The sequence below is a fragment of the Geotrypetes seraphini genome, chromosome 8 (assembly GCF_902459505.1).
Source record: "Geotrypetes seraphini chromosome 8, aGeoSer1.1, whole genome shotgun sequence".
In the NCBI taxonomy this organism is placed as follows: domain Eukaryota; kingdom Metazoa; phylum Chordata; class Amphibia; order Gymnophiona; family Dermophiidae; genus Geotrypetes; species Geotrypetes seraphini.
The window spans coordinates 92,874,779-92,902,486 of record NC_047091.1 but is presented as its reverse complement, the minus strand read 5'-3'; the positions used below and the strand labels follow the sequence as shown (position 1 = coordinate 92,902,486).

General features: G+C 41.6%; 1 protein-coding gene across 4 annotated transcripts in view; it reads left to right on the top strand.

The window, feature by feature from the left end:
• The window catches only part of ADAMTS10 (ADAM metallopeptidase with thrombospondin type 1 motif 10), a 192,587-nt gene that overhangs the window by 129,652 nt on the left and 35,227 nt on the right, over positions 1–27,708 (top strand). For all 4 annotated transcript variants that reach the window (XR_004540309.1, XR_004540310.1, XM_033954332.1 and 1 more), the window contains one exon: positions 171–304. Coding sequence is in view for 2 of the 4 variants with exons in the window: in XM_033954332.1 (XP_033810223.1) it covers positions 171–304 (134 nt within the window). In the remaining 2 variants the exon portion in view is untranslated. The remainder of the gene's footprint in view (positions 1–170; positions 305–27,708) is intronic.

Here is a 27,708-nt window from a genome sequence, read left to right as displayed (position 1 = left end):
TTAAATTGTAGACTTAAATTGTTTGACTATTGATTGCTTTGTTATGTTCTTCAATTTCAACTGCATTGTTTGTATTACATTTAACTGCTGTGAACCACCTAGAACTCCCTGGGTATGGCGGTATACAAAAAATAAAATTATTATTTATTATTATTATTATTATTATATAGGAGGAGTAAAGTCCTGCTCCCTTAATTGTCTCGCAGAAGGTTTTAATTTTTACACGGAGCGAGCGGCTGCAGTAGTGGACGGGACCCTCTGCAGGAAGGATTCCCATGATATCTGTGTCAATGGAGAATGTAAGGTAGGTTGGCCTTTTTCTCTTTGTCGTACCCCCACCTAAGGGGGTATTTGTATTTAATTAATTTTATTTATTAATTTGGATATTATAGAATATTATGTATTAGAAATGTGGGGGGTGGTTTTTTTTTTCTTTCCTTTTCTATTTAAATGGAGTTCTTTTCATAATTTGAATTGAGTTATATTGGTGTATAAGCGGTATATATAGATTTTAATAAATATAAACATAACTCATATGCCCTTTTCTGTATATATAATTAGCAAAACACCACACAATTCTTCCCATACACATTGAACTAACATTGTAAATTGATTCTGAATGTTTCAGGTGGCTGGACCTTCATTGTGGAACTCAATTCTAGACTCTATTCATTTAATTTCTGATATGTTTTGGCCTTCCGGAAAAGTTAAAAAGCTTTTTTTTCCGATTGGCCTTTTCAAACCTAGGCAATGTGTAATTTTAGCAATTATTTGGCCTTATTTGTTTTAAGGAGCAGGTCTCAGGCTGTAAGTTACATATTATATTGGATTGTGGTCTGTTGAATTTTGTTTTAATTATGTATGTATTGCTGTCACCCACATAGATGCTGGATATGTGGGCTACGAGTGTTTTAAATTAAATAAATAAATAAATCAGAGGAAGCTCATACCTCCAGTTTCAGCCAAGGATTGCTCACAGCCAATAGGAAGGGTCCATGTAACTGATAAACAAAGCTTGATGTTAAAGAGGAACTCCAAATGACCAGCAATAGCATGGTACAGAATGAACTGAAACATAGAAATTACGGCAGATAAAGACCATATGGCCTATGTCTGTCCATCCATGCCTACTACTATCCCTTGCTCTCCATTAGAGATCCTATGTATTTGTCCCATGGTTTTTTAATTCAAATACAGTCTTCATCTCCACTACCTCCATGGGGAGGCTGATCCATGCATTCATCTATCTTTCCATAAAGAAGTATTTCTGTGCATTACTCCTGAGTCTATTCCCTTTCATATTCATCCTATGCCTTCTCATTCCAGAGCTTCCTTTCAGTTAAAAGAGACTTGCCTCCTGTGCATTTATGCTACAAATATATTTAAATGTCTGTATCATATCTCTCCTCTGCAACCTTTCTTCCAAAGTATACATATTTAGATCTTTAAGCCTGATACCATACAGTTTAGAATGATGACTGACCATTTTACTGGCCACCCTATGGACTACTCTATCTTAATTATATCTTTTTGAAGGTGCGATCTCCAGAATTGTACACAGTTCTCTAAATGGGGTCTCACCAGAGACTTATACAGAAGCAATATTTCTTCCTTTTTCCTGCTGGCCATTCCTCTCCCTATGTACCCAAGCATCCTTCTGGCTTTTGCAATTGTCTTTTCTATTTAGTTGATCACCTTAAAATCAGCAGAAATGATCATCCCTAAGTCCAGCTTTTCATTTCATGCACAGAAGTACTCAACTGCCCCCCCCCCCCCCTCAGTCTGTACTTTCCTCTATACTTCCTTGGATTTTTGCAAATCAAATACATGACCTACATTTTTTAGCATTAAATCTTAACTGCCAAATTCTAGACTATTCTTCTAGCTTTGCTAGATCCCTCATCATGTTATCCATAGCATCAGGAGAGTCTATCTAATTGCAGTTTTTTGTATCATCCTCAAAGAGGCAAACCTTACGAGACAACTCATCTGCATTATTGCTTACAAATATGATAAAAAGAACTGAACCAAGAACTGATCCTTGTGGCACACCACTGGTAGCGTCCCTTTCCTCAGAGTGAATTCCATTTATCGTCACCCTTTGTCGCATTCCTCCTAACCAGTTTCTAATTCAATCAGTCACTTTTGGGCGCATATCAAGGAAACTCAGGGCTTCTTTTACGAAGGTGCACTACAGGTTTTACCGCACGCACCGGATTAGCGTACGCTATAGTGCGTGCTAGCCATAAATCTACCGCCTGCTCACAAGGAGGCGGTAGTGGCTAATGCACTCTATTCCGTGTGTTAAGGCCCTAGCGCGCCTTTGTAAAAGGAGCCCTCAGTGTACAGTCAAACCTCGGTTTGCGAGTAACGCGGTTTGCGAGTGTTTTGCAAGACGAGCAAAACACTCAGCAAACTTTTGTCTCGCAGACCGAGCGCCGCCCCAATAAACGAGCACTTTCAGCTGCAGGCAGTGCCGCTTCAAGGGGATGCCTCTTCCGTCCGCCGGCCAGCCTTCCACACCGGGTGCCTTTCACACCATGTTGGAGAGCTTCTGAGCCCACGCAGCTGAACGCCGTCCCACCTGCACGTTGCGTATGATCACGCACAACCTCAATCATCGACGTTGTGCGTGATCATATGCAAAGTGCAGGTGGGACGGTGCTTGGCTGCTTGGGCTCAGAGGTTCTCCAACATGGTGCGGAAGGCACCCGGCGTGGAAGGCTGGCCGGCGGACGGAAGAGGCATCCCCCTGAAGCAGCGCTGTGTGGGCTCAGGGGTTCTCCAGCGGCTGGCGGACAGAAGAGGCATCCCCCTGAAGCGGCGCTGCGTGGGCTCAGGGGTTCTCCAGCGGCTGGCAGACAGAAGAGGCATCCCCCTGAAGTGGCGCTGCATGAGCTCAGAGGATCTCCAGCGGCCGGCGGATGGAGGAGGCATTTCCTTGAGGCGGTGCTGCCTGCAGCTGTACAAGGACCCCGATGTTTGCGTGCAGCTGGCCACCTACAAACTGCAGCACCCGGCACCCAACACCCAACAGGTACACACCCTTGGGCCACCCCTCGCCACTTCCTCCCAGTTCCTTGGCACTTTTTGGGTTGTGGAATGAATTGTCAGCGTTGCCATTATGGCCTATGGGGAAAGTTGCTTTGATATTCGAGTACTTTGGATTACGAGCATGCTTCTAGAACGAATTAGGCTCGTAAACTGAGGTACCACTGTATTTATAAGTCTCTGTACAGAACTGTGTAAAAGGCTTTGCTACAATGTAAGTAAACCACATATAGCTCTCTCCCATGATCCAATTCTTTGGTTGCCCTGTTAGTCTAACAAGCCCTATCTCCAATGAAGCCATGTTGCCTTAAGTCCTGCAATGAATTCCAGTAACTTCATTATCTTCTGTTTTAGAAGTGTTTCTGTTAATTTACTCACCACAGAGGTCAGACTAGTTCCCAGCCTTCTCATCACTTTTATAGAGAAGGTCCACATTTGTCCTTTTCCAGCCCTCTGGGACCACTCCTGATATTAAAGAAGCATTGAAGAGGTCTGACAGTGGAGTTGACAGAACTTCATTAAGGGCCAGATTCTAAAACAGCTGCCAAAAGTTAAGCGATGGTAACCGCCCTACCACCGCCTAACTTAATTGGTTTAATTGCCTTTATTTGATGCAATAATTGATTGCATCATTTAAAAAGCAATTAAACCAGCATTTAAAAAAAGACGGCACCTCCACAAATGGCTCCAGAACCATGACTGCAGAGGTGCCTACCGGTGTCTAAGGGTAAAATAGGCATGGTTATTGCTGGACGTACCCTTAGGCATCGGTAAGTACCTCCAGAGTCACAAATCTTCCTTAAAAACCCTGACCTACATTTCCAGTGCCTATCTGTGACATGGCCGCAATGCTATAAATGGTACCATTGTATGATCGACACGCGATCAGTGCCTTTTATGTGGGTGGCTGCCAATCTCGGTAATGTTTATAGAATCCGGGCCTAAGTTCTTTCATTACCATCAGATGTATCCTATTGCTTTGTCCAGTCTTCTGAAAATTGTTCAAGGTCTACCACACTTCCATTCCTATGTGTGTTTGTTTTCTGCAGTCCAACTCCCAACTCTTCATTTGTGAACACAAAACAGAAATATTATATAAGCAAATTTGCTTTATCCTTATCAGTGTCCTGATATTCCTCTCCTTCACCCTTGAACCTTACAATGTCACTTTTGTACTTCCTCCCATCACTAACATATCTAAAATATGTCTTGTCCTCCCATTTTACTATATTGGCTACTTTCAATTCTATTTGCATTTTTTTTTTTTTTAATTCCGTTTTCTATACCATTCTCCCAGGGGAGTTCAGAACAGTTTACATGAATTTATTTAGGTACTCAAGCATTTTTCTCTGTCTGTCCCAGCGGGCTCACAATCTACCTAATGTACCTGGGGCAATGGGGGGATTAAGTGACTTGCCCAGGGTCACAAGGAGCAGCGTGGGTTTGAACCCACAACCCCAGGGTGCTGAGGCTGTAGCTTTAACCACTGCGCCACACACATCTTTGCTTTCGTAACTATTTTACCAGAATCACTTTGCTTTTCCAGATATAATTGTTTGTCTTCCTCTTTCTGCAATTTCTTGTAATATATGAAGGCAAGCTTCTTTTATCCTTCCAGCTTCTACTTTTGAGAACTAAAGGGGACTTCTTTTCCTCTTTTATTTACTTTCCTAACAAAAAGGTTCATTGCCAAGTGCTTTTCTACTTCTTTCTTAAGTTCCTGTCCTGCTAATTCCTCCTTGAGGTAGTAATCCTTCTTGATAAGTTTAGTTTTTTTAAAGTCTAGAACAGTGGTTCTTAAACCTGTCCTGAGTGGATCCCCAGCCAGTCAGATTTTCAAGATATCACTAATGAATATGCATGAGGCAGACTTGCAAGCATGCTACCTCTGTCTCATGCATATTCATTAGTGATATCTTGAAAACCTGACTGTCTGGGTTTCCCCCAGAACAGGTTTAAGAACCACTGGTCTAGAACCTCCACTTTTAATTAAACCTTCTTCATGTGTGTCTTAATATTAACTGTACACAATCCACTATCACAGCTTTAAATAATTTAAATTGTTCAATAAATAAATAAATATTTGTGATTGTGTAAAGTGCTCAGACCCTACAACCATCTTTGTTCAGTATGTACACTCAACTATGGTTGCCGGAGGGACCATTATTGCAAACTTTACAGTCCCTGACCTCCCACAGTTACCAATCATAAACTGCATGTGACAATGTAGACTAGTAACTTATCTGCGATTGTTGGTGGTAGGCCCATTGTTGGAAATCAGCAGCCATAGACAAAAACCATGAAAGTGCTTGTGCTATAAAAGTGCTCGTGTCTTAAACCCAATCTGGTGCCATGCTGAGAAACCAAGCCCCTCGACTCGAGTTTCATGTCCTTCTTCAGGAGGGGACTCTTCTCTAGGCTAATACAGACTTGAAGGAAAACCAGCCCGGGCCATGAGTCAAGTTTTGGAAGCCCTCAACTGGGGGCCACGTCTAAAGAGCCTCCATGCATGCGCGTGCCAAAAAATGCAAGGTCATGCACCTTGGCGGCAAAAATCCTTGCAGGACTTACACCCTAAATGGTAAGATCCTAGCAAGGACTGTAGCAGAACGTGACTTGGGGGTGATCATTAGCGAAGACATGAAGACTGCCAATCAAGTGGAGAAAGCTTCATCCAGGGCTAGACAAATCATGGGCTGTATCCGTAGAAGTTTCGTCAGCTGTAAGCCCGAGGTCATAATGCCGTTGTACAGATCCATGGTGAGACCCCATCTGGAATACTGTTTACAATTCTGGAGGCCGCATTATCAAAAAGATGTGCGGAGAGTTGAATCGGTTCAGCGAATGGCCATCAGGATGGTCTCAGGACTCAAGGATCTCCCGTATGAGGAACGAATGGGTAAATTGCAGCTGTACTCACTCGAGGAATGCAGAGAGAGGGGAGACATGATCGAGACGTTCAAATATGTCACAGGCCGTATCGAGGTGGAAGAGGATCTCTTTTTCCTTAAAGGACCCACGGCAACAAGAGGGCATCCGTTGAAAATCAGGGGTGGGAAATTTCATGGCGACACCAGAAAATATTTCTTCATCGAAAGGGTGGTTGATCGCTGGAATAATCTTCCACAACAGGTAATTGAGGCAAGAAGCTTGCCAGATTTTAAGAAAAGATGGGATTGGCATGTGGGATCTCTTCATGGAGGTAGTTAGGGGGTGGGCCATTAGTGTGGGCAGACTAGATGGGCCGTGGCCCTTTTCTGCCGTCATGTTCTATGTTTCTATGTGATGTCATTGCATCACATCTGCACATTTTTGGAGGACCTGCAGATGCGGCCCAAACTCGGAGAAGAAGAGATGAGGTTTGTGTGGGGGCAGGGCTGGAGGTGGAATAGGGCAGAGACAAGTGTCCTTTTTTTTTTTTTATGCACAAACAAATTTATAACCCTAATCCATACCAATCTCTAAGTCTTGTGGAAATTCTCTTTCTGCAGAGAGAATCTACAACCTTGGAGATGAGTGTGCATGTGCTGAGTGAAGAAAGGGAGAGAAATGAAAGAAAGTAAATATTCGGAGGGCCCTTTGGGGTGCGAGTCACCAAATTCACTGTTCCGACACTAGGCTTCCCCTATACGTGAAATAATTTGCACATCCTAGAAGTTTAATCTCCTTCACCGCCACACTGTTAGGACACATTAAGGAATTATTTGTGCGGTCAGAGCACAACCTCCAGCTCCCTCATGGGGGAGAAGAGGGTCTTAGGCAAAATGTGAAAGATCCACTTAGGGCATGTTCTGTGAGCCTGCCTTAATCAAGCAGTTGAGACAGCTGCTGCAAATGAAAAGCATATTCTTTTCCACTTCTGACCCCATCCAACCTCCTCCCCCTCCTGTTCTCTTTGTTTCATATGTAGTCAGCATTTTTCCTTCTTCTGTCTCCTTTTAGCTGGAGTTGAGCTCTGCATTCTAGCACCAGCTAATATCAAATGCTGTATCAGCCACTTTGGTAATCATTTTAAGACTTAGATAAAAAGTGTCCTTTCCATTCCTTCCCCCTCCTCCTTCCTCTTCACCTGATCTTCTTTCTTGGCCAAATTCCACCAGGTGGTGATGAGCCACTCTTCAGGAGACAAGTATGGGTACCATCCTCTGCCAGTGCACAGTGAATCTCTCTTTCGTGCTTTTTAGATACTTTTTGTTGCATGGTGTTAGCAGCACCTACGGTGGCATTAGGAGCCATAAAACGTCTCCAGAGGTGCGATTCCAGTGCCACTAGTTTAGGCGCCAACATGCGCCTTGAATTTTCTTTTAAGTCTGCTTTTAAATGGTGTTTTGGACTAAGTTAAAGCGCCATTTATAGAATATAGGCCTTTGTTTAAATCAGAATGCTTTTGTTTGTATGGAAACTCTATAGGATGTAGCGAGACTACTAGTTCTGATCATTTTTAGTTTGGGTGACGAGGGCCACCAGGACCAGACACTTTGTGACATAATACAAAACCTTGCAAAAAGACACTCAAAACTTATACAGAAAACATGTATTTATTTTAAAACTTGCACCCCCAAACAATCGAAAAATCCATGGCAGCGCAAAATACATTAAGCAAACATACATAAGCTTAAGCGAATGACAGCATTTTTCCTTCACTTAATACTTATATCATAGTCAGATATGCAAAGCTTCTCAAAGAGTTGTCTATCCTGCATTGCTGTAAAAAGTACATCCAGGCTATCCCAGGATTCTTCTTCAATTGCTACTAATCACAGCCATTAAACTATTAAAAAAAAAAATGTCACACTATAACAGCTCTAACCCACCAATGAAAAGAGAGTGCTATAAATATTATACTGGGTCCTAAAGTGCCAAACTTACTACACAATAACGGTCCTAACCCACCTATGAAATAGACAGTGCTATAAATATTACAGTGGGCCCTACAGCATCAATATATCTTCTACTGTGAAACTGGAACAAGCTGGACTGTTACATATTCTTACACAGACACTACATGCTAGCAGAATCCTTTACCTAAGATACACATGCAGAACATGTACAGACCCTCAATTAATACAGAATATGGAAGCCAGGCATTTCTCTCTGCTAAAACTTCCTGTTCCTGTTTAAGTGGGATGATGCAGAGAGAAATCTTCTGTGACTGGTCAAAGGCAGCGTGCCTTCAATGCTTAAACTGATGCTGCCAAAGGCCTAGAAGATAGAACTGTGGCTCGTGTAGGGGTGGGTAGAGGGCCAGGAAGGGAGAGAGCAGACCATACGGGAAGATGCTGGACAGGTAATTTGTAAGCTGTTTTTCTGGGTGACGCTTGCCACATTGTAATGACATTAATGGCGCATAAGTGCCATTTTCTTTGAAAGTCCATTTAGGGAAATAACTGCTCTCCCTGTGCGCCACTTACTCCTCCAGTCAGAATCCAAGAGTTTCTTTCATTAGCCTCTGATTCTGTAAATAGGCACCTATATTTATGTGCCACTTGAGTACATAAGTGTAGAGAATGCTATTACTTTTGTGAGTAAGTGTACATTTAAGTACATAAGTGGCACCAGAGTGACTAAGCCCTATTCCAGGGATACTTAAAGGGGTGTCCAGGCCAGTCAAGTTTTCAAGATATCCCTAGTGAATATGCTTGAGAAAGATCTCCATATAATTGATGTGACAGGCATGAAAATCTTTCTCATGCATATTCATTTGGGGTATCCTGAAAACGTGGCTGGCCTGTGGACTCCTAGGACAGGTTTGAGTGCCCCTGCCATACTCTGAAAAGGCTTGCATTAAAATGGTAAAGCCCGTAAATGCAAGGGAGATATTCTCATGGGTGGAGCATGAGAGAGATTTGGGTGGAGCTGTGCTGCCTCATGCATCCTTGCTACTTTTGGGTGCCCAGAGTTACTCCATGGTGGTCTATGGCTGCTGTTACTGTGGGGCCTAAATGTTATAGAATAGGCCAAAGGTTCTCAAACCTGGTCCTGGAGGCGCCCCAGCCAGTTGAGTTTTCAGGATATCTATAACGAATATTCATGTGAGACATTTACATGCAGTGGAGATAGTACATGGGACCAGGTCTGGGAACTACTGGAATAGGCTGTCACTGAGTGGCATCAGAGTGCCTAAAAGGAGACACCCACTTAAAACTTCCTTAGGAATATATAATCCTACTTCCAAAGGATTGTGGTGCCGTTAGCTCCACACTTATTAAGTGTTCCATGTTCCTAACAGACACAGCAAACAAGACCAGGAGAGTCACCTCCACAAATAAGTAATGGGCTAACAAACAGTGGAGATGTCCAAGAACACAAGTGTGCTGTGTTTATTTCAAAACTCTGCTTTATTTGTGCAATGATTCGACACACACATGTTTCAGCCCAAACGGCCTGCCTCAGGATTCTATAAATTATTGGCACACAAAATGTTATGAACATCTTAGAAATACAGTACTCCCCCGATATTTGCGGGGGTTCCGTTCCAGGAACCCCCGTGAATGTTGAAAAACTGCGAATACGTTTTTTTGTGGGGGAGATAGGAGAAGGCAGCCGGAGAGGCAGGAGAGGGCAGCCGGAGAGGCAGGAGAGGGTAGCGGAGCACCGGCGAGTGAAGGAAATCACTCATGGTATGTGTATCAAAGCAGCTCCTGATTGGTGAGGTCCAACTTTAGTACAGGAAGAGGTGGTCGGAGCATTTCCTTCACTCGCCGGCTCTCCGGCTGCCATCTCCTGCCCTATCATTTGCGGTCGGAAAATACCGCAAATGACTGGGACCGCGAATCGCAGACCGCAAATTTGCAAGGGAGCACTGTATTAAAAATGATATACATATATATCATAACGACACATCATTAAAAACTTCTACGTGTTGATAAGGAAATTGACCACCAAAAGAATGTAAATTCAATAATTTTGTAAACCATGTCTGTACACATTAGACAAAGAACTAAATCATCTTCTATAATAAACCCTAAGCGCGCATGCGCACTTAGGACGGCGTGATCCCTGCTACCGTGATCTCTGGGTCCATGCCGAATTCCATTTTCGAACACGGAAGCAGGGAATATGCCAGCGACTCCCCCCTCCTGCCCTCACTCACCAACTGCTGCCGCCGCCGCCACTTCTCCTCTTCAAAGCAGCCTGCTGAGGTTCGCAGATGGCTGTAGCGAACCTCGCAGGCCACTCTGCACCTCGGTAGCACATTCCCTCTGATGCACGGGATCGCGTCGGAGGGAACGTGCTACTGACGTGCAAAGTGGCCTGTGAGGTTCGCTACAGCCGGCCGCGAACCTCAGCAGGCTGCTTTGAAGAGGAGGGCAGACGCGAACGACCAGGAAGCCAGATGCTGGACAGGGCGAGCAGGTAAGGGGTGCTGCTGGACAGGGGGGAGGCAACAAGAAGGGAGGCCTACTGCTGGACAGGGGGAGCAAGGACGAGGTGCTGCTGGACAGGGGGGAAGGTAAAAGGAAGGGAGAAGGCCTACTGCTGGACAGGGGGAGCAGGGAAAAGGTGCTGCTGGACAGGAGAGACGTAAAGCGAAGGGAGAAGGGCTGCTGCTTGACAGGTGGAGCAGTGAACGGGTGTTGCTAGACACGGGGGAGGTAAAGGAAGGGAGAAGGGCTACTGCTGGACAGGGGGAGCAGGCAAGGGGTGGTGGTGGACAGCCGAGGAAAGGGGGAGACAGAAAGAAAGACAGAGACAGAAAGCGGCCAAAGAAAGAGAGAGAGAAAGAAAGACAGATACACACATCTATTCTAGCACCCGTTAATGTAACGGGCTTAAAAACTAGTATAAATATAATGAAATAAACCGATAGGCAAGTAACCAATGGGATATGGATAAAACGTAAACTACAAAATGAAACAGGGGAAACAAAACCACAAACTCAAACACAGAACCAGAGTGGAAAAGAATGGTGTACACCAGAAAAAAGTGTCCTTCAACTCATCTGATAAATCCAAATGCTTTAATTCATCCAAATTCTCATAATTCATCCAATGACTCAATGACCCGACATGCACATGTTCGGCCTAACCGGCCTGCCTCAGGAGTCTACAAGTACATACATGGATATAAACAAGTTAAGTATGTATAATTAATAACAGCAAAGAATAATAATAAATACATTAAAATGCAACTACTATTTTCAATTTTGTTAATATGTACGTGGTCCAATGGGATCTATGATGTGTTTTTATGTTTATATTGTAGTGTGTTTTTATGTTTATATTGTAGTTGCATTTTAATGTATTTATTATTATTCTTTGCTGTTATTAATTATACATACTTAACTTGTTTATATCCATGTATGTACTTGTAGACTCCTGAGGCAGGCCGGTTAGGCCGAACATGTGCATGTCGGGTCATTGAGTCATTGGATGAATTATGAGAATTTGGATGAATTAAAGCATTTGGATTTATCAGATGAGTTGAAGGACACTTTTTTCTGGTGTACACCATTCTGATTGGGACAATTCCACTCTGGTTCTGTGCTAAAACGTAAACTATACATACATATTAATACAAATATTATTCACATAAGTGACATAATGAACAATAAAGAGCACACTAAAATCAACTGGCAATCATGTATATAAATAAAATATAAACTTAGGGCCTCTTCTATTAAACTGCGCTAACATTTTTCCAGCTCAGGGAGCTACGCTGAATGGCCCGCGCTGCTCCCGATGCTCATAGAATTCCATTCAGCGTGGCTTTCTGCGCTAAAAACTGCTAGCGCAGTTTAATAGATGAGGGGGCTAGTAAAATCAACTGATAGCTATATATATGGAGCAAATATACAGACTAAACCAGCCTATATCTTTACCCATTGATCATAATCACCTTCATCTACTGATAGGCAAGTAATCAATGTAATATAGACAAAATGTTAAATATAAATGCACGTTAATAAAAACATATAAAAAAGAGAAAAACAATCTACATCCATGGCATGATTAACCATGTAAAACATACTTAAATAAACCGATAATCGGATGTGTATATCAAGTATAAATATGCTAAAAACAACAAATAAATATATGAAGACAAACTGAAATGTAAGAAAAATGGACTAACGATAAAATAAATAACATGGAAAACTGATAAACACAATATATATAACATTGTTTAACTAAAAAAAAATCAGAAGCAGACCTTTGTACGATTTCCATCTGGCTGCATGTTTTTACTTACAGACTGATCCAGGCTGGAATTTGATTTACATTCTCTATGTCAAAGGCCTCCTTTCATTTTCATAGACCACTGCCCCTGAATTATAAAGACCTCCCATGTTTCAGAGGCCAAAGGCACCTGTTAATGTGTGTCATGTCTGGGTTTTAAAAAAAAAGGTCACAAAGGCTGCACTGGAAACCTTAGATGGAGAGTCTTAAAGTGCTACAGATGCACTCTTTGGAGACAACAGGAAATAAAAAGAAGATATATATCAGTGATTTTCAACCTTTTTCATCTCACGGTACACTGACAAGGTGCAAAAATTGTCAAGGCACACCATCAGTTTTTTAAGGATATATGTTTTATCATTTAATAAATGAGTATTAAAGATTGTAATTAAAGTTCAATAATTAAATTGTTAATCATTGTGTTATGATTATAGTTTAATATTTTTATTGGAGACAAGTTGGCAAAAGGTCAACAATATGCTTCAAAGATAACGAAATTCTCAGTCATCTATACACCAATTAAATTCTTGAGGCAATTGAGGCTGTATCCACCACATCATGCCCTCTGTTGTAAGCGTGCCCATATCCCAAGGACTCAGAAGAGAATTGTGGTAGAGGGGAGTGGGTCCTGCCAACAGAGCCAAGTGAGGCCCTTCTGAGAATAGGAACATAAGAACATAAGAATATCCTTACTGGGTCCATCAAGTCCAGTAGCCCGTTCTCAAGATGGCCAATCCAGGTCACTAGTACCTGGCCAAAACCCATGGAGTAGCAATATTCCATGCTACCGACACAGAGCAAGCAGTGGCTTCCTCCATGTCTTTCTCAATAATAAACAATGGACTTTTCCTCCAGGAACTTGTCCAAACCTTTCTTAAAACCAGCTATGCTATCTGCTTTTACCACATCCTCTGGCAACACTTTAAAGAGCTTAACTATTCTGTGAGTGAAAAAAATTTCCTCCTATTGGTTTTAAAAGTATTTCCCTGTAACTTCATTGAGTGTCCCCTAGTCTTTGTAATTTTTGACAGAGTTAAAAATCAGTTCACTTGTACCCATTCTATTCCATTCAGAATTTTGTAGACTTCAATCATATCTCCTCTCAACCATCTCTTTTCCAAGCTGAAGAGTCCTAACCTTTGTAGTCTTTCCTCATATGAGAGGCGTTCAATCCCCTTTATCATCTTGGTCGCTCTTTTTTGAACCTTTTCTAGTGCAGCTATATCTTTCTTGAGATAAGGAGACCAGAACTGAACGCAGTACTCCAGATGAGGTTGCACCATAGAGCAATACAGGGGCATTATAATATTCTTAGTCTTGTTAACCATCCCTTTTTTAATAATTCCTAGCATCCTGTTTGCTTTTTTGGCCCGCCACCACACATTGGGCAGAAGGTTTCATCATATTGTCTATGATGGCACCCAGATCCTTTTCTTGGGCGCTATTCCCCAAGGTGGACCCTAGCATACGGTAACTGTGATTCAGGTTATTCTTACCAATGTGCATCACTTTGCATTTGTCCACATTAAATTTCATCTGCCATTTGGACACCCAGTCTTCCAATTTCCTAAGGTCCGCCTTGCAATTGTTCACAATCCGTTTGCATTGTAACAACTTTGAACAGTTTAGTGTCATCTGCAAATTTAATCACCTCACTCGTCGTTCCAATTTCCAGATCATTTATAAATAAGTTAAATAGCACCTGTCCCAGTACGGACCCCTGCGGCACTCCACTGTTTACTCTTCTCCATTGAAAAAAATGACCATTTAACCCTACCCTGTTTTCTATCCGATAACTAATTCCTAATCCACAACTGAACTTTGCCACCTATCCCATTACACTTTAATTTTCTCAGAAGCCTCTCATGAAGAACTTTATCAAAAGCTTTCTGAAAATCTAGATAAACTATATCAACCGGCTCACCTTTATCCACATGTTTATTCACACCTTCAAAGAAGTCAAGCAAATTGGTGAGGCATGATCTCCCTCGCCTGAACCCATGCTGACTCCGTCTCATTAAATCTTGTTTGTCTATGTGTTCCACAATTTTATTTTTTAAAATTGTTTCTACCATTTTGCCCAGCATTGAAGTGAGGCTTACCGGTCTGTAATTTCCCGGATCTCCCCTGGAGCCCTTTTAAAAAATCGGCATAACATTAGTCACCCTCCAATCTTCAGACAATTTTAGCGACAGGTAACAGATCACTAACAGCAGGTCAGCAATTTCATGTATACCATCCGGTCGTGGCGATATATCACTTTTTAACTTGTTGATTTTGCTTAGTACATCTTCCAGATTCACTGAGATTTCTTTCAGTTCCTCCACATCATCACCCTTGAAAACCATTTCCGGTTCTAAGGAAACAGAACCAAGAGGAAATTCTATAATGGTGTGCCTATATTTAGGCACCTATTCTATAATGGAAAACAGAATAGGCACCTAAAATGTCAAACTACATTACATTAGAATTTATGGATCACTAATATGCCGCAGAAGGAGTTCTATGTGATTTACAATTTAGAAGAGCCTAGCCATATCCAGGGATTACATTGTTTCATTAGGGTTCATGACCCATAAGAACATAAGAATTGCCACTGCTGGGTCAGACCAGTGGTCCATCGTGCCCAGCAGTCCGCTCACGCGGCAGCCCTCTGGTCAAAGACCAGCATTCTAACCGAGACTAGCCCTAACAGCGTACGTTCTGGTTCAGCAGGAACTTGTCTAACTTTGTCTTGAATCCCTGGAGGGTGTTTTCTCCTATGACAGACTCCAGAAGAGTGTTCCAGTTTTCTACCACTCTCTGGGTGAAGAAGAACTTCCTTATGTTCGTACGGAATCTATCCCCTTTCAATTTTAGAGAGTGCCCAGTCAGCAACTAGACAAGTGACTTCCTCTACTGATTTATTGATCTTGTTTACTTTCTTGTAGAAGGAAATGCATATTGTAATATCTGCATAGGAGAAGTGAGGTGTTTCATGTCTAAGAAGTGTCCTAATGTTGACATCATTATGTTGAAAAGTATTGGGGAGAGTAGTGAGACTTGGGTAGTCCTCTTGATGCTGACCATTCTTCTGACTTTTTTCCAATCATTTTTACGTTGTATGTTTTGTTTGTTAGAAATCCTTCTTGCACTTTACCGCTTATCCCTAGAAAGTTTAGAATCAATAGTAGGAGTTGATAGCTAGTGCATTTGATTTGGTAGACTAAATTGAATTGTAGTACAAGGATTTGGTGTCGAGTGCTCATGTATATTCTAATCTCGAATGTCAGGACATTGAGTAGTGTTTCAGTGCTATACTGTTTTCTGTGTGTGGTATCTAATAGTTTATGGTGTTCCAGGTACTTTGTGATTTCTAATAGCTTGACGTGAAGTGGGATTGAAGCTACTGGTCTGTAATTCTTGACATCATTCATTCCTCCATTTTGATCTTTTGGAATGGGTGTTAGAATGATTTTTTTCCTAAGTGTTTAGGGAATATTTCTTTTTCTAGTGAATCATTCAGCCAGTCTAATAGATAGTTGTAGTATATTTTTGATTGATTTTTTTGTAGGAAAATTGAGCAGACATCTAATGAGCATTGAGATTTGGTGTATTTGAGTAGTAATTTTATTTACTCTGTTTCTGTGATTGGGGAATGAAATGGTGTGATGGCCATGTTAGTCCACATTCGAAGATAGTATAAAGAAATAAAACAAAAAGCAAAGGAAATAAGGTGATACTAACTCAATGCATTTTATGATGAGCTTTCGAAGGTAATCTTTCTTCTTCAGATCAGAAATAAACAAATGTTGACACATATCAGTATATTTAAGGAAAACATGAAAACATTTCAGGGATAGGAAGAGGGAGCGGTGAGTGGGTAGGCAGGAGACAGAAAGATGGCAGAGCAGTTTTAAATGGCTTTATACTGGGAAAGAAAGCCCAGATCTCTATTAAGTCCTGTCTGGTGTGTGTCAAAATACCTTATCATTTTGATTTCAAAGGTTTTACATTCTTGGATTGTCTTAAAGTTCCCTTTTAGTATTCTCACCATAAAATCATTGGTGCTGTGGTCAATTTTTCCAAAACTTTGTCCAACTGGTTGATATTGCAATTCTTAATATGGTATCCCAGCTCCACCTGTGCTGGCCTTCTGTCGGCCACCTAATCTGAAACAAAAATTGGTAAAAAGCAAGCTCCCCACACAGACCCGTGAAGAAGAGACTGGCACACATCCTTGTGTTGTGACAAACTGCAAACTGTGCAAGCACATCTCAAAGGATCCAACGGTCGCTCATATGGGAAAAACATTCAGCGTAAAGGGATCCTTCACATGTTCATCTTCTAATGTGATATGCATCATTTAGGGCTCCTTTTACAAAGGTGCGCTAGCATTTTTAGCACGCGCTAACCCCGCGCTACACAGAAAATACTAATGCCAGCTCTATGGAGGCGTTAGAGTCTAGTGCGCGTGGTATTGTAGCATGCGCTAAGCGTGCGCTAAAACCTCTAGCGCACCTTTGTAAAAGGAGCCCTTAGTGCAAAAAGTGCAAAGAGGCATGTTACATTGGTGAAACAAGCCAAATCCTAAAGACCAGAATCATATTAAAAATTGCAATACCAACCAGGATGTCAGCCGGGCTTTCTTTCCCAATATAAAGACATTTAAAGCTGCTCTGCCACCTTTATGTCTCCTGCCCATTCACCCACCCCTCCCTCTTCTTGTCCCTGAAATGCTTTCATGTTTTCCTGATACCTGTCAACATTTGCTTATTTCTGCTTTTCATAAAATGCATTGAGTTAGTCCAATAAAAAGATATCACCTTATTTCCTTTGGTTTTTGTTTTATTTCTTTATACTCCCTGTGATTGGGGAGAATTCCTCCCAGTGCCTATCTGGTGGGCATTTTGTTTGTGGAGCGTCTTCTCTCTCTCTTTTGATTTTGTGCTGTTTCCTAGTACTTCTATGCAGTTCGCTGCATTTCTTTTGTTAGTGTCAGTTTTGATGTGGTCTACGTATGCTTCGGAAAAGGTTGCAAGTTCAGTTTTGCTGTTGGGATATTTGTTCATTTGGTTGTTAATTTAGTTGGATTAGGTAGGAAGTGTGTGATGTGAAATAATTTTTTCAAATCTGATTTTCCTTTTCCGATTTGTTCAGAATAATACTTACGTTTGGCTAGGTTTGTTTGGGTTTTGTAGTGGTTGATCATTTTTCTCCAAGAGATTTTGTCTTCATTTTGGTGCTTATTCCATTTTCTTTCTAGGAACCCTGCATTCCTGTTTCAGTGATAGTAGTTCTGTGAACCAGGGGGAGTTTCTTCTATCTACAATTTTTTTCACTCGTATAGGGTATATTTCGTCTAGTACTTCTTTGACATTCTTGTAACGTGATCTGTTTATACCTTCTCAGTGCTATGCTTTACAGTTTGTGTACCGTGTATATGAGAGGTGCTTTATTTAGTTTAAATCAATAGTAACACAGATCAACAATCTTAATTATGGTCAGATTAAAGAAATATGTAGAAACTTACAATCTCTGTAAGATGTTATGTTTATTGTTTCCACACAAGTCAATACATATTTACTCTAGCCTACCCCTTGTTTAGCAAATAGAGTTGAATTTTGCTAGTTGTGGTCAGGCTAGTATTGCTCCAAAGAGTCCAACTTAAAACAGAATTTTGCTGTAGCAGCATTTTTTTTATGTTAGCTCAGTTTGAATAAAAATTTCTCACCTCTGCCCAGGAAGAGCTTGCCCCCCTCCCCTCCCCATTCCTAGCAAGGCATCCTTCTCCATGCCACATCTTTCCAGACCCTCTGCTTGGTTGGAAGCCACCAAATCTGTCTCACATTCTATCATGGTCTCACTCATACTCAGCTTTCTCACATTCGCATTGTGGCTAGTGTCCAAGAAATCCATTGTTATATATGATTTGTCTCCATAGCCATTATTGGTGAGTCCAATCATTGGCTATTGATAGGCTAACATGGAAGTAATGGAGTTTGACAATTCATGATGGGTCCATCTTAATGAGGATTAAGTCCTGGGAATTTATCCTATGATACAAAGGCCTAGTTAGCATAAGCATACACAACCCATTCTCTGATAGGCCCATCAAAGGGGAGTCTCAGTAGACCTGCCCCCTGTCCACCCTCATGGGTATGCATAATTGTCCCAGATTATCATGATTTAAATGGCCTTCCATCATGGTTCTTCTGTCCCATGATCTCACCTAGAATAAAACAATTTATCTCCTTGATGCAATGTTTTGCAGTATACCAGCTTGAATCAATAGTGCTGACAGCTTAATTCTCTTAAAAACATACAGTTCAGACCTGTCCTGGACAGCTATATAGCAAAGCCTAAAGTTTAACCTAACTTCCCTATAGACTATAGGTCCCAATTCACCCCAAAACTAACCATAACATTCTCATTCCATTTTTGATGGCTAGGGTTTTTTCTTAGTTGTGAAATTTTTCATCCATTTTTTACCAGAATACAATATTATCTATTTTACCACTTGTTTCTTTGGTAATTCTGTTGTCTTTTATTTTCTTATTTTGGTGTTCTTGCCAGTAGATGGCGAAATGTGCCAGGAAGTGGTGACCACATTACGAGTGTCCAGTTTTTTGATATTATCTTTAGGTTGTTTTTCCTTTTTCTATTACTTATTATAAAGTCTAGTTAAGAATATAAGAATTGCCATACTGGGACAGACCGAAGGTCCATCAAGCGCAGTGTCCTGTTTCCAACAGTGGCTAACCCAGGTCCCAAGTACCTAGCTAGATCCCAAGTAGCAAAATAGATTTTATGCTGCTTATCCTAGGAATAAGCAATGGATTTCTCCAAGCCATCGCGGGATTTTTGGAAGGAAAGGATCTCTAAATCTGTCTTTCGGGAAAGAGAGAAACTCTAAGGCATCTTTGTTTTCTGTTTTGTCTAAGTGTATGTTCAGGTCTCCTGCAACTAGAATAGCATTGTCTTGCAGCATTGGATTGATTAGGAATGCATTGAAGTGGTCTTTGGCTTCTATTCATTTGCCTGGTGGCAGTAGCAGATGACGCAGATTAGTTTGTCTTTTAAGGAGGGGTCTTTTATCTTGCATGCTATGATTTCTAGTGAATCTGAGAGGTAATCATTGGTTATGGTGATTTCAAAAGACTTCTTATAGATGACTGCTACCCCTCCTCCTTTTTTTTTCTTTCTGCATAGATGTAAAGGGGCGTAATCAAAAAGTCAAAATGTCTAAAACATTGCCCAAGTCGGCACTTGGATGTTGTGCTGACTCAAAATGTTCAAGCCCATAATTCACTCTTAACTAGAAAATGTATGGTGGAAATTATGAGCCCACCAAAAATCCCCAAAGCCCTACTCTACTGCCATATATGTTGTCCTTTCTTTGCTGAGTGTTTGGTTCTCATTGGGTGGGTTTTTCATCAGTTTTTACAGTATCTTATGGTCTTGTTTGGAGAGCTTACTGTGGTTATGCAATTTGCTGTGCAAAGAAGTGAGCCTATGACTTGTGCCACCCAAATAGGTAGCCCTGGTGACATCAGCAGGGTAGCAGAATTTCAGCTACTACACCTCTCTCCTGCCTTGTGGCCCCATTGGGGCAGCTCCTGGGTGGGTCAAAGTTATTCTGGAGAACTCAATTGGGGATTCCAGTGGCCCTGGTTATGTCAGCAGGGGGCAGAGCTTCAGCTTCCACACCTCTCTCCTGCCTTAGGGTCCCATAGGGGCAGCTTCTGGGTGGACCAGAGCTGACTTGAAGCACTTAATTGGCACTGAGGTGCCTGTTGATAGCGTAAGAGTGGGTCCCTGGTGTATGCCTGGAGAATTTATGAGGGAATTTTCAGTGTTCACACAATGAATTTATTTGTTTGGGACCAAAGCCAAGACCAGCAAATGCCAGGAGGCTATAGGCAGTTTCATTACACATGCTGTATTCTCCACACAGTCCACAGGCCACTCTGGCTTTCATGTTCTGAACTGAGTTTACTCAAAATTCTTTTTAAGCAAGCAACTGGAACAATATCAGTAGCAGAGGCAGTACTCAAATATTTACAGTCTCTTTATCTTTCTCTCAACCTTATCTTTGCTAGAGTAGATTTATAGTATCTCCTTAATTTTCTTTATCCATAGTGTAGCAAGTAGTATACTTAGTTTCAAGGAGGATTAACATTTATAGCCTTTGTTATGGATGTTGGGAGGCCTAAGGATATTGAGGCTCCAAAAGCAGCACTATACTGTCTAGGTCCTGGTTCCATGTTTGAGGAGCCCCAGGAGACCTGTTGCTGTAAATGGTTCTTATTTTTTCAGCCTTTGGAGCTGTTCCAGAATCCAGTATAGATGATAGGTAGTGCTGATTACTCTGCTGGAAATATACCCAGGAAAGAGTACAGTAGGTTCCTCATTCCCACTATCCTAGTTACAGCAGAGAGCTTAGGGAAATGCTGCTATTAAATGCTCCTAGTTTATTCCTTATAGGTTGTTCTGGCTAGGGCAGACAGGTATCACTACCTTCTCTATTTTCTTAGATGACTAGGGCATTTGGGCTAGATAAGCCCTCCACTACACGAAGGTCAGCAGACCTTCTCTATTTTCTTAGATGACTAGGAGCCCTCCACTATATGAAGATCAGCAGGCAGAAGGAGTGAAAAAACAAAGATGAGAATCTAAACTGAGGATCGACTCGGAGACAAGATAGTGTTGTAGTGGTAGGATGCTGTGAGATCTTCTGCTGCCTGATGAAAATATTTCCTTTGTGGCAGCCCAAGAGAGCTGCAAATTCATGCCGAAAAGAAGAGGAAGGGTGGCTGTCTCAGCCCGGCAGCTGGAACCTTCCTTGATGCAGCAGGGAGTTCTCATAGGCTTCGTATCATCTTCGCCCCAGGGCGCTCCTGCTGAGCCAGACAAGAGGGAAGCATTGGCTCTAGGAAGCGAGATCTCACTTAGTTCCGCGGGACCAGCACCTCCCTTACAGCTGAGAGAGAGGGGAATGCCAGCAGCAACGTCGGCAGTGGGAACAACACTGCCCTCGGAGCAATTGGACATGCTGGCTCTCCAAGAAACCTCGGCTGGAGAATCTTTAGCGAGGGTGGCTGTTGAAGTCTCAGTGGTGAGAGGTGAAACACCAACTCCTCTAATTAGACCTGCTGAGATTACATTGGATTTCATTTGGACTACATTGGACTCCCTGTATAAGGTATGCCAAAGAATCTTTCCTCTTGTTCCATTTCCAATATCAAAATTAGGTAAATTTGAAGAGAAATTAAAGTCCCAGGGAGAAAAAATTAAAAGTTTGGAACATTCAATACAAAGTGTACAATCTTCATGTGGTTCCATAGTTCAGCATAAATTAGTTCTATTGAGGAAAGTAGAGAACTTTGAAAACTTTACAAATCAACTGAATTTAAGGATTTTGAACTTTCCCAAGACATTGACCATGACACCTAAAGAATTATTTTATAAATTCCTGAAAGAAATGTTTAAGTATTCGGATGAAGGACTTCTACCTCTACATAAAATATATTTTTTGTCTGTTCCTCCTAAGAAACCTTCCTCTTTTGATCCTGAGGCTTTGCCACAAGCAATATCCTTGAGTCCTCTGGACCTTCTAAATACAGTATATTAGAAGATTCTCAAGAAGAAGTTATAATGTGTGCTACACTTCTTGCAACATTTGTCTTTCAACAGGAAAAGGAGGCTCTCCTTCGCCTTTTTTTAGGCATAGAGAAGTCTCCTTTTTGGGGAAAAAATATCAATGTTCCCAGATGTTTCAAGAACTACACAAACAAAAGGTTCCTGGAAATGAAAGAAGATGTGAAATTATTGGGGGCAAAATTTCAATTACGGTACCCATGGAAATGTTTAATCTATTAAGATCAAAATTCTTATATTTTTTATAAACCCTCCCAATTACAATTTTTCCTAGAAGAAAAGGGGGTAGTAATGCAGGGTGCCAAGTGAATCCTATTGATCTGGTTCATATAAATAGTTGGAGATGATCCACTACTATTTTCCTATATTTTTTTATTTTTGGTTTGTTAAGTATCATTCCCCCTGATATGTGAAATTGTCTCTCCCGAGTGAGAACTGTTAAAGAGTCTGTAAAATCATATTTTGAACAGGTGCATGTTTGGAATTGTTTATAATTTCTTTGATTTGTAAAATGACAAGGCTCTTATTTTGTTCAATAATAAAAAAGAGAATCTAAACTGAGCACAGAACACATGAAAAAAAATATATATATTGCACACTACACTTCTATTTTTGGGCTAAAGATGACTTCTATTTGATAATAATAGAAAAAGATGTTTAATAATGCATTACTCAAGCAAAAGCTCCTGTGGCTCAGTGGTTAAAGGCATGTTTTCCACCTTCCACAAGTCATGGGTTCACAACCCCCCAGTGGCATACCTAGCATATGTGACACCCGGGGCCCATAATCTTTTGACCCCCCCCCCCCCATCTATATAAAAAAAAAATTTGATTTTTAGTAACAATCGCACAACAAGAGTGTACCTAGGAAAATGCAGCATCTTAAACACTGCAGTAAGCACTAGAACACCAACATATACATTGTAAAACTAAACAAGACAGATCCTGCAATTGATCCTGTACAGTCGATGCTATCAGAAAGCATGTCCCTTTCATACACACAGACAGATACACCCTCGCCCAATATGGAATAATCACAAACTAAAAATAGAAATATGTAGACAATAGTTAAACTGAACCGCCAAGAAACCAGACTCTGCATACAATGCAACACCACAACACCACAAAAACAGTGACACATGTCCCCTAATACTTTGCAAAATATAAACACAGTAGATGTAAATTTGAAAAAATTAATACATAACAATCACTTTACAAATTAACAAATAAAAATAAAACAAATAATGAGAAATAAGAAAATACCATTTTATTGGACTAATCCCCGTAAGCTCGGTCCCCATCCCCGCAAATCACCTGATTCCATCTACACAAGCCTTGAATTGTTTTATATTGAACTTATTATATTAAAGTATAAAAAGAAACAATATTCTGTACAATTGTCAATTTATAAATCAGTGTCTTCTCCCCACTCTCTCTTCCCCATTTCCCTTCAGTGTCCTCAGCCCACTCTCCTTCCACTTTCCTTCAGCGCACGCACATAAAAACAAGCAAGTAATTTTATATCATTTTCATTCTATTCATTCATAGAAATTAAAGTCTAAATAATGCCAGTCACATAACAAAACATGATTTTACAAAAATAATTCCCTGCACAGTCAAGCCTGCAAGGATTACTAGATGTCTTTCAGCAGCTCCCTTCCCTCCCTCCCTCCCCCTTACCTTCGTGACCAAGTCAAAATGATCTATCAACAATAAAATTTTAAAAACAAAAAGCACACTGTACGCAGAGAAAATGTTAATTATCCGTGGGTTTTCAAAGAGGTCAAGTCAGATGACTTTATGCAATGTCACCTCAGTAACAACTATACAAAAATAGACAAATATACCCCCTCCTTTTTTACTAAACTGCGATAGCGTTTTTTAGCACAGGGAGCTGCACTGAATGCCCCACACTGCTCTTGACACTCATAGGCTCCCTGCGCTAAAAACCGCTATTGCGGTTTAGTAAAAGGGGGCCATAGTGCAAAATATAGACAGCATATATAAATTCTCAAAACGGACACATTTTGATCACTAAATTGAAAATAAAATCATTTTTCCTACCTTTGTTTGACTTCTCAGTTTCTGGTTGCACTTTATTCTTCTGACTGTGCATCCAATATTTCTTCCCTCCTTTATGCTTCCTCTCCTCCAGACATCATTCCCTCCCCCAACTTTTTCTTTGTTTCATCCTGCCCCCTTCTTTCTTTCTCTCTCTATGCCCCCTTTCTTTCTGTATGTCTGTCTTTCTCTCTCTCTGTGCCCCATTTCTTTTTTTTAGCCTGCCCCCTTCTTTCTTTCTCTCTTCATGCCCCCTTTCTTTCTCTATGTCTGACTCTCTCTCTCTCTCTCTCTCTGTCCCATTTCTTTCTTTCACCCTGCCCTCTTTCATTCTTTCTCTCTTCATGCCCCCTTTCTTTCTGTATGTCTGTCTTTCTCTCTCTCTCTCTGTGCCCCATTTCTTTCTTTCTTTCATCCTGCCCCATACTTTCTTTCTCTGTCCATGCCCCCTTTTTTTCTCTATGTCTGTCTTTCTCTCTCTCCCTGCCCCATTTCTTTCTTTCACCCTGCCCCCTTCTTTCTTTCTCTCTCCATGCCCCCTTCTTTTTGTATGTCTGTCTTTCTCTCACTCTCTCTCCGTGCCACATTTTTCTTTTTTTCTTTCTCCCTACCCCCTTCTTTCTTTCTCTCTCCATGCCCCCTTTCTTTCTCTATGTCTTTCTCTCTCTCCGTGCCCCATTTCTTTCTTTCTTTCACTCTGCCCCTTCTTTTTTTCTCTCTCCATGCCCCCTTTCTTTCTGTATGTTTGTCTTTCTCTCTCTCTCCGTGCCCCATTTTTTACTTTCTTTCTTTGTTTCACCCTGCCCCCTTTCTTTCTTTCTCCCTCCCTGCCCTCCCCCATGCCACCGCCATTGGGAAACATGCTACTGACACCGCCGCCGGGGAAAGGCTACCACTGCCGCCATGAGGAACAGACCGGCGCCGAGTTCTCCCTCCCTGCTTTTCTTCCCAACTCTCGCCACCCGATGTCAATTCTAACGTCGGAGAGGACGTTCCGGGCCATCAAGTCAGCGATTGGCTGGCCCAGAACATCCTCTCCGACATCAAAATTGACGTCAGGTGGCGAGAGTTGGTCGGCCCTGTGGGGAAGAAAAGCAGGGAGGGAGAACTCGGCGCCGGCCTGTTCCCGATAGCGGCAGTGGCAGCCTTTTCCCGGCGGCAGCCTATTCCCCGGTGGGTGGCCAGCTGTGCACCCCCTTGGGGCTGTGCACCCCCTTGGGGAGTGCACCCGGGGCGGACTGCCCTCCCCTTAGTACGCCACTGCAACCCCCCCTAGAACCTTAACGTCTTCTTTTTGGTCTCATAAGAGAATATGGATCGTGGACGTTGTCATTTACATTTGCACTCTACCCTTTCCAGAGGGTAACTTATTTTTACCCTGAGACGGTTATGATGTCCTAAGATATCATCTCACATGGAGGAACTCCTGCTTAAAAGAAAGCACCTGTGGCTCAGTGGTTAAAGGCACTGCTTCCATTTTCCAAAGGTCATGGGTTCAAATCCCAAGTACGGTTAGATACCCTTGCACATCTTCCTATATTTTAGTGGCATTCTGCCATCTAGGTTCATATTTATGATATCACAGTGATGTCAAGAATGTGCATCAGACATGTCCACTTGCTCTGAAGCACAGCCATTGTGAGTCGTGAATCTCTTTTTCTTTTATTAGCCTTTTAGAAATGAGGTTTAGTAAATGTGGAGGGGCATAATCGAAAGGGACAGCTAAGTCCGTTTTCGTCTAAGTCGCAAGTCGTCCAAAGTAAAAAACAGCCTAGGACACATTTTCGAAAAATATGTCCAAAATTTTTTTTTTGTTTCGAAAATCGTCTAAGTATATGTCCTGCTGATCTGTTTGTTCAAGTCACTAAATCGTCCATCTTTATACCACATTTTCGTCCAACTTAACGTCCAAGTTAAAAATGCATAGAACAAGCCCTGTTGGACGTGGGAAGGGTCTGCAAAGTGATGGACTGAACACCCAGACATGGCACCTAAATAATGGGGTACCTTACAGGGCACTACTGTGAATTTCACAAAAAGGGTGCCATATCTTTTCCTCACTACAGCTCCCTTATAGGTCATGGTGAGCCCCCCCCAACCACCTCCAGAATCCCCTAGACCCACTTATCTACCACCCTAATAGCCCTTATGGCTGCAGGAGCTACATATATGCCAATAAAAAAGGGTTTTGGGGGTGTATAGGGGAGTGCACATGTTTAAGTATCAATGCAGTGATTACAGGGGCTTATGGGCATGGGTCTTCCTCTCCATGAGTCCCTAACCCACCCTCAAGATGGCTTAAGCCGCCTCTGTGCTGGACGACTAGGCTTTCCTATGCCAGGCTGCCAGGTGATTATGGTCTGGAGGCTGAATTTTAAAGGTGTGATTATGATTTTTATGGGGGTGGGGGCGATCGGTGATCACTGGGGTAGTGTGTAAGGGTCTGTCTTATGTGTTTGCAGTGCTTATCTGGTAACTTTAGGTGGGTTTTTGTGAATTAGACCATGTTTTACATGATCTAAGTCACAAAGTCCAAGTTCCGTCGATCCTGGGCTGTATAACTTTCGGCTATACATGCTGTATGAGTAAGTCTAAGTCGGCCCACATCCCGCCCAACTCCCGCCCTCGACACTCCTCCTGAAACGCTCCGTTTAGCTTTGATCGTTCAGCGGCACTATGAAAGCCTAGGTCATTTAGAAATACGTCCAAAACCCGTTTTTATTATCGGCACTTGGACGTATTTGGACAATGTTCGTCCAAGTGTCGACTTAGGCCGGTTTTTGGACGTTTTTCTCTTTCGATTATGAACCCCAATATATATAGTTTTTTCATGTACTTTGCTTAAGTAATGCATTATTAAACATCTCTTGACTTTAATATCAAATGGGAGTCCTCTATACCCCCAAAAATAGAAGCCGCATTCACCTCTATGCAGATGCCTCCAGCACGCCTAGGAGATGCCTAAGTTGTGTCCACCTAACTGAAGCCTATCTAGCACCCATCTCATGCTCAAAAGTAGGCCTGCTTTTACAAACAGTCCTCTTACTAATAGAGGATTTAGTATGCAATATATATATACTGTATATATTTTTTCATGTACTTTGAGGAGCAAAGAGGCCCAAAAAGGAATTGGACAAGTGTTGAAGGTACATGTTTGATATTTATGCTAGAGAAATGACTGCTTGTAAATAAAGAGGATATAAGCTTGGCTTTGGAATTGACATGCAGTTTATTATCTGAGTGTGTGTGGTGCAATGGTTAGAGCTACAACCTTTGCACCCTAGCATTGTTGGTTCAAATCCCCCATTTCTCCTTGTGACCCTGGATAACCAGAATAGAAAAGAAACATGATAAAGGAGCCAAATGTAAATACCACATAGCCTTTAAGTGGTATATAAATAAATAAAATATAATAGTGGTGCCAGCCTTTTACTATATACAATTTTAATGTAAAAAAAACAGCATAAAATTGCCTTTTTAATGATGTCATAACGCTAACACACGATAACGTTATAGACATTATTTGAACATCTATGCAATGCCTAAAAGGCAATTATGTAAAGGACATCTAACAATATAGATGTGCTTAGATTTGCTCAGTGCCGCTGAGAGCGATTCTCTATAGTGCATCTATGCATTTTAGAATCGTGCTCAGCATTCTGCTGCTGGACGTCTAAACAACGCTTAATTTTTAGACGTCCTTTACAGAATCTGGCCCTTAAAGCTTGTATAATGCTGGCTGGGATGTTTGTGTTTTTTATTTTTTAATTTAATTTCCATA